Source organism: Haliaeetus leucocephalus, unplaced genomic scaffold, assembly GCF_000737465.1.
Source record: "Haliaeetus leucocephalus isolate CR32 unplaced genomic scaffold, Haliaeetus_leucocephalus-4.0 Scaffold417, whole genome shotgun sequence".
NCBI lineage: Eukaryota > Metazoa > Chordata > Aves > Accipitriformes > Accipitridae > Haliaeetus > Haliaeetus leucocephalus.
The window spans coordinates 3,662,079-3,670,127 of NW_010972853.1; the positions used below are offsets into that span (position 1 = coordinate 3,662,079).

The 8,049-nt window shown below is 41.6% G+C and overlaps 1 protein-coding gene across 1 annotated transcript in view; it reads left to right on the forward strand.

The window, feature by feature from the left end:
• AVEN (apoptosis, caspase activation inhibitor) overlaps positions 1-8,049 on the forward strand; it is a 102,340-nt gene that overhangs the window by 85 nt on the left and 94,206 nt on the right. Inside the window, 1 exon segment of the mRNA XM_010574211.1 lies at positions 1-178. This exon segment is cut by the window's left edge and continues 14 nt beyond it. Within this exon segment, the coding sequence (XP_010572513.1) occupies positions 1-178 (178 nt within the window).

Here is an 8,049-nt window from a genome sequence, read left to right on the forward strand (position 1 = left end):
CGGCGCGGAGAGGGCGGCCGAGGCGGCGACCGAAGGAAGCTGCGGGGACGGCCGCGGAGGAGGCGGGGGCCGGGGAAGAGGCGGCGCTCGCGGGCAGCGAGGAGGCGGGGGCCGCGGCAGGCGAGAGCCTCGAGGTCGCGGGGCAGCGGCGGCGCCCGCCTCTCAGCGCCACCGGCGGGTAAGCAGGAGGAGAGCCCGCCCGCCGCGGGTGCGGGGGAAGGCGGAGCTGAGCGCGGCGGGGGCCCCGGGGCGGCCGTCGGGGTGGGGGCACAACCCTTCCCTCTCCTCCCCTGCTCCTCCCTGAGGCGGAGCCAGGCTGGCAGCCGCCGCCAGCGGCCTCTCCCGGGAGTTTGGGGTGGCGGGGAAGGGGTGCGGGGCGGCGGGGCGGCGGGCCTGCTGGCGTTACCTCCCTGGTCAGCTCGGCACCTGCAGCCGCCCTCTGCCCCCCTCTTCCTCCCCTGATACGGCGGCAGCCAGCACCTACGGGCTGTAGTGGAAACAGAGAGAGGGATTTTCTGGCCGAAATGCGTTTACAGTTTTGTGCTGAAAAATACTAGTCTCAGTTGAAAAACGCATCTGAAAAATACGTTCCTGTTTGCAAGTAGAGATGAAGAATTGCTGAATATTTTTGGCACAGTTGATTAGAAGTTGAAATGAGTGTGTGAGTTGTCCAGCCTAGCAATGTGGTACTAGCAATGAAGACGTGGTAGCATAGCTCATCTTATGGAATTGGTATTTGTGGTTCACTGGAACACGTATTTGCCACTAATGCAAATTGATGGCTGTGCTTTGACCAATTACAAAGTGCTTTATCAGATTAAAAGCAGCACAGACGTGCCTAAGTGTACCACAGCTACACCTTCAGTTTCCTGTGGAGATGTTAAAATGCTTTCTACAACCCACCATGGTATGAGATCAACACTGTGCCTTTAAAAACAGTTTCCATTTATAAATGCTTTGACAGTACTAGGTTCAGATTGTCTTGCTTCCGTTAGCGTTGTTGCAACATAGAAATCATGGTTGTCCCTGGATTGGCAAAAAGATTACAGTGACAACCTAATACTGATTGGTGTTGGCAGCGCTGGGAGTCCTGATGTAGATGGACCAGCTGCTACCCCATTTTCAGCATCACGTTGATTAGATTCACTTTGACTTTTATGATGCTGTGGCTTCGGTTGGACCCAGCCAGTGTTTTATCTATATTAGAACTCCCATGGTTGCTGGTGGATTTAAAAAAATGTAAAATGTTCATCCCTCTTGTCATTCTATTTAGGTACATTTTAGCGCTTGTGTTTTGGGAGATAAAAGATGCAGCTGGATTGGAGCTGTTACCTAGAGGGTTGGTTGGTAATTTCACTTGTAAGTGATATAAATTGCTGAGTTCATACTGATGTGTGCAGATGGGTTTGGATTCTGGATGTGAAACAATAGTGCTCCCTTATAAGCCACAGAGGCATAGGGGGAAAATTCAGCACCTGTATTAGCTGAGGGAACTTCCATCCTGGACTGATTTTTTGGAAGTCATTCTCAACCATTTCTTACTAAGTTGAAGTATATTTATACCTGTGTTCTCTCTGGTACTGTTGACCCAGCAGGACCCACTTCACAATTTAAAAGGTGCACTCAGGAAGGGAATCATGTTATATGTATGTGCCTTTGTCTGGATTGTTGTTCGAAGTATTTCAGAAAGCAGTTAAAATTTTTCTTTTGGGATAGCTTACAATATGTTTTGCCTGATCACTGTGTTATTGACTTTGATATGCTCTTCAGCTTAGTTTACCACAGTGACTTTGGTTTTGGCCTAGGCTGATATGGGTTGGGTCTTTAAAAGTGAAGCAATAGCTAAGATTTTCCCAGAACTCTACTAAAGAGTGTTTAAGCATAACACTCTTCCTGTACTGGAGGCTTTTGATATTAAGCCCTGTATGCTCTCTTAGCACACCTGCCACAAATCTTGTGTTTAGCAGCCTGGAGGGGACTGGCTTCCAGCAATGCAGCCATAGTGTCAACAGCTGTGCCAGCCTGCAGCTGCTGATGTCTAGTGTTACCTCTGAGCCAATCTCATAATTTACCACTTCTGAAACAGGGAGGACCTCCTTTTTCCTCTTCTTTCTTCCATCTGTGTGGTCAGACAGGCTCCCTTGTACTGTCTTTGTTGTGTGCTAGACCATGTTTTCCAAACAGATTCAGCTCTTACCTGGCAGGAAATTACCCCCTTTTATTCTCAGTTCCTTAGTGTTCTCTCTGTTCAGCAAAGTGACTTGTTTTACACAAGTGCACCAGCTCATTGAGAGTGTTCTTGGCCCAGAGTAAGCGGTTTGTGTGAAAGGAGGCCCTGCTGTCTTTCAGCAACAAGGCTCAGATCTTCTCAAGTGATGATGAGTAAATTGCAAACCTGGAGAGCTAGGTAACAATACGGGGAATGTGAGTGGTCTTATCATATCACTTTCTTTGCTGTGTGCTGAGAAGCTGGAGTCTTCTCTGAAAATCTCCTGTCTTTCTTTCAAATGGGCCTTGAAATTTCCTGGAGAAGAGAGGCTAAGAATGCTGTAATTTTGTAATATATAGGATTTCCAAGGGCAATTCTAACCCTTTTGCTTTCTAGGGTAAAATTCATGGAGGATTACACTCTGCATTTCCACACTGCTGGTGTCAATGTGGCATTTTGGAGGAATTTTCCTACTAGATTGGGGTCATTCTAGCATTGTATAATCAGGATTTAGATGACCTGGTATTATTTCCTGAAAATAATTTTAAGTCTAGGTTCTTCCATGGTTTTAAAGCTCTGCTAAATTTATAATTTTATTTGCTTATCCCCCATTTGTTTATAAAACTATTGCTGCTAAGCCTGATATTTAAGTAATTTTTTATTCCTGGAGCTTTAGTTGTTGCCTGAGAAGTTTCTTCTTTATTGTGTCTTCAATTATGAAAAGCTTTATGACAAAATCTACATCAAATTGTATTAAAGTAAATGGATTTGGATTTGTTGAGCCTGCTATGGACAGAGCAGTAAAATGCAAGTAAAATTACAGGTGAATGGATTCAGTGAAATGTAATAAGAGTGTTACTAGAACCAAACTTCATTAAAAACCCTTGGAAATAAACAGTTTTTACAGTGAAGTAGAAATTGGCATAATATTTTGGCAGCAGTATTTCTTAGTCAGTTGCATTTATTTAAAACCACTATTCATCTTCCAATTTTGTGTTTTGGATGTTTTAATTTAACAGTGCCTAAGCTTGTGTTTGAAGCTACAGGAGGACGTTATTTCTGACCTGTACAACAGAAGAAAGTGTAGTGGTGGCACATTCGGTTCTCAGTTTTTTTTGTGGACCAGTAAAGGCTGGACACCACTTTACATGTTTTACACTACTGTAAGTGTACTCTAATCCTTTGTTTTTAGTAATGAGTGATCAGCTGTGCTACTTGTAAAACCTGTCAAGACCCAGCACTTGCTGAGTCAATTCTCCTCTTCTCTGCTGGGTGCTAATATAGAAGATCAGGGTGCTATTTGTTTATAAATAATTGACTTACTCATTTCCTGCATAGTAGATCCAGCTGTGGATCAGAGTCTTAAAGATGAAAGCTTTCATGATTTCTGTCAGCTCTTGAGGAGATAGCTGTCTGAGGAACTCCCCAGCTCCACTCTCAAAACAAGATGCTGCCTCTCTCAAACATTTAGAAACTGTGAGGAAAAGTGTTCTTATTCCTTGTAAAGAGGAAAAAGGATCTTGCACTTCTTAGGTCTTTTTGTAACTAGTGTGCATGTTCATTTAACTGGCTTGATTACTTGAAGATTTTGTGTCCTCCCTTCAAAAATGAATCTGAGTCTAACTATGACCAACTGGTTTACCAAATGGCAGATTTCTTTGTATATCTGTCATCTTGAATAATTTTCTGTTGTTTCTGTCTGCTTTAACTAATCTATTCTATGTTAAATAAATAGAACACATTTGCAATTATTAATTTTTTGTAAAATAATGTAGAATTATAATGCTTAAAGTAAAAGGTCTGATTGACACTGGCCCAGTATTTTCTCCCACTTTTATTCTAACTCCTCTAACTTGCTTGGAATTCGTATTTTATATCCTGTCAGAATTTTAAAATTGTGCTCTCTATGAAATATAACCTATTAAAACAAAAACAACTTTCTGAAATTGTGGGCATGATACTGGGTTTTATTTTGATGGTCCTTGAACACATCATTTTGTGGGTGTTTTAAGGAGGCTTTCTTTTGTTCTTTTTATTTATTACAATTGCAATTTACAAAGTGTTCTTTTAACTTTCTTTTCAGTGATGCACTGAGTGTATGTGATGCATGCTATTACTTCAGTGCAGTTGGAATTGGCAGGTCTGTTTGAATATTCCTTTTCTGGCTTTGGACATTGGTTGCAGTAAACATTTTATTGTTAAAGAATGGAGGTTAAAGGACAGATTTTAGTGCAGTCTTTCTTACTTATGGTTAGTTTCAAGATGACATCACATTTATTTAGTGTTTGTTATATCTTCATTCCTGTGGTCCATGCACATGTAAAACTGATCTAAGAGAACATCTAATGCTGTCAGCATCAGATAAATTTTTCCTAATTAGTATGAGCTAAATCTTTACAGTCTAAGCAACTGCAAAAAGCAATCTGTTCGCAGGCATGGTAACAAAAGCTTGGATTTTTCAAATACAGATACATTTGATTTCCTTTAGAACACTCTAACAGAGCTTGTGTAGATAGGAGAATAGATTTCTGGGTCTTGAACACAGTAAATCTTTTGACATTTTATGTTAATGTTCTCAAAAGCAACTAGGAAAAAACTTTAGAATAAGTTACGTCAGTTTGTGAGCTGTACTTAATTACTAATGAGGTGTGAAGAGCTTCCCTTCTCAGGAGTTACTCTACTGTGATGAGGTGTGAAGAGGCACTAACTGATTATGAATGAAGTGTGGATTATGTTATTTTGAGTGTATTGATTTAGATTAAGCCTCTTGAAAAGTGTGTGAACAAGGGGTTGGAAACTTCTCTAGGGTTGGTTCAGTGTCAAACTGGTGTTTGTTAAATGGGATTCTGCAAGGCTTCATTCTGTGTCTGTTCATGTTCAGTGTTTCTATTAATAATTCCGATGAAGGAGTAAAATATACAGTGTTAAAATTTGCAGACAGTGCTAAACTGGAAGGGTAGGCAGGAGGGTGGAGCACAGAATGCAGTCTCAACGAATGGGAGAAACAGCCTGCAGTAAGGTGTAATTCAAAGTCAAATATAACACAACTACATAATTTATGTAGGAAAAAGATAAATGCTTTTTATCCAGCCAAAGTTAATTTATTCTTTTCAGTTTCTAGACCATAGAGAAGCCAGCTTTTCACAGCACTGGGGACTGCAATGTTTCATAATAATCCCTGATTGTTTAGTGATACTTATTGTTATTCCTTCATCGTATTTTAGCAACCTGCTTGCTGATTTAACTTGAGATACTTGTACTGAAAGCATCCCATTACACAGGTGAATATGCAGCATCATTGCTGCATAACAGCTTTAAGTCTGACTTTTTTTTTTTGTGACTTCCTTGGAAATTGCTTGGGGTTTTTTTTTTATGGTTTGGATGGCTGTGCATTTCTGTCCCCGCCTACTTAAATGCTTTTATTCCTCTTTTTTCCCCTCAGGTCTCTGGGGTAGTAATTTGGTAACTTTCAAACAGGTTGTCCCGAAAATTTGCTAGCTTAAACAAATAACTTTATCAGCTCCAGATTTTGTTAATTGTATGAAATGCGACTTTCAGTCGTTACCTTATTTAGATTTAATTATCCCATAAAATGGAGGGGATTTTATTCGGAGGAAGTGTAAAACGCTAACACCTTGAATATTGGAGAAGCTCTCCCGAGAACTTCCCATCACGTTTGACTAAACATTTTAGAATTTAGGGAAGGACTACGGATTTGAGAATCCACCCATCCATCTTAAAATGCAATTCGGCGACGACACAGGCTGGCAGTGACCAGCAGGTGGGGCAGGCAGCCTGCCCCGTAGCTCTGGCCGCTCCCCCTGCGGCGCAGCCGCGCCTCCTCGGGCGGAGAAAGGGCCCGAATTCAGTGGGGGAGAGTAAGGATGTGCGCACGTCGTGGGGCGGGGGCGTTTTCTGAACGTACAGCGGAACGTATGAAAATCACACATACGTGTGGATTATTAGGACTTGCCACTGGGTATTTGTTCCAAACACAGCCCTGAAGGAAGGTTGATTGTAGGAAGGGAACGCTTAGTAATTCTGAGCTAAAAATCTTGTTGTGCTACTGGGATGAGTAGTTGGTCCCAGAGAACTTCATGCAGGGTTTTGTATGGGTACATCAAGTGAGACATAGTAGGTGTTCATGCTGAAGAAAAAACAAATTTGTAGAAGTGATGAAATCTGCTTCTGTTCTCCTCACAAAAGTAACTGGGTAGTTTCGGGAGCCCTGTTACGGGTTTCCAGCCAGTCTAATGGTGCTGCACAGCCTTTTGTAGCTACCAGAAGGTTTCAATGTATTTTAAAGAAGCGAAAAAATACTGATTATTGATTCAGTGGTGATTTAGATCCTTATAACAAGTACAAAGGAATATTTCTTAGAGGTATTGATAATCAAAGGATTTCAGGCCTGTGTGATTTGGTGTTCTATGGTAAGGCATAGAGGGGGTCCATCTCCCACTCTTTCATGTATGTGATTCCTCTGGATTTTTATATGCATGTGGTTTTTCTTTTTTCTTTTCTTTTTTTTTTTTTTAATAAGGTTTTAACTTTTGTGCATGTAGACTTAATAATATATCCTGCTGGTAAAACCCGTAAATCTGCTGCAGTGTGTGAGAACCTTGCCTCAAGGTCCTGTTTCCATTCCTGCTTCACTTTTCCCAGAGGATAACTATACAGTTACAGACTGTACAGACTCTCTCCTTAACCCTGGAATAACCAGGATCTCTGTCTTGTAAAGAACAGAGTGATGATTCTGGGCCATAGCTCTTCCTAGACTTACTGCTCTATCACTGTCATGTTGTGAGGCCTTGACCTTTTTCTGATTGCCTGACAAACTACGGGTTTGTTTTTTGGTGGGTTGGTGTGTTGGTTTGGGGGTTTTTTTTGCCCTTTCTGTATTCTGTTTCAGGCTGTATTACTCAGCTTTGCTTTGCTGACTTCACCGGCTGATTATGTTCCCACTAATTTGTAACAGTTATGTGGCATGCCCATGGAAGCAACAGAAGCTCAAATGATCCCATACTCCTTATTTCTTTTCCTTCCACTTCACCCTAGCAAGGGTGTTAAAAGATTATTGTCTCAGAGTAAAATTTACTTGTAGAGGTAGAATTAAAAAATGAATTGTGCTAATGAGAAAAGTTAGCTCCTGCAGTATTTTTGGCATGGCTCTTTGTACTTAGTTTGAGTTACTGTCAAGGGTGGGTTTTTTGGTGCAAATTTGCCTTGTGGGTTACACTAAACTGTAATACTGGTGGACTCAAAGTTGTTTCCTTACTGATGGAACCACAGTTGTAGTTGGCCACCAGTTGTCTAGGCAGTTGAGCGCTGTCTAGAGCTCACCACTGCAAAATGGATGTGAAGTTGTCCTGCAGTTAGTGTTCTGTATGTACCTAGGGCTGGCAACCAGTGTAAATTGTTGCAGGTAGAGATGTGATGTGCACATGAAATCCTGGGATCATAGTGCACCCCAGCAAGTACAGCCCAGTCCTCCTTTACCTTGTTGGTAATTTGGATGTGTTTGTACTTTCAGCAAGTTCTAAATGATTCTTAGAGCTTCTTCGCAGTATTGTTAACAGCAGGATCAGAGCATCATTGTGCAGTAGCTCTTACTTCTTAGAATTATGTTCGAGACCAATGGCAAAATAAATTGACATTTTAACATCTTTTTTTTATAAGTATGGCATTAGGGTGTTGAGGACCTTGGACAATGATTCTTCACTACTTTATCTCATGTTGCATGTTGGGTTTAAGAAAGCAGATTCTTTAAGGCTATTTGGAAAAATATCTTTCAGATGACACCGCCCCCCCCCCCCCCCCCCAAAAAATGGGGGGAGAAGGGG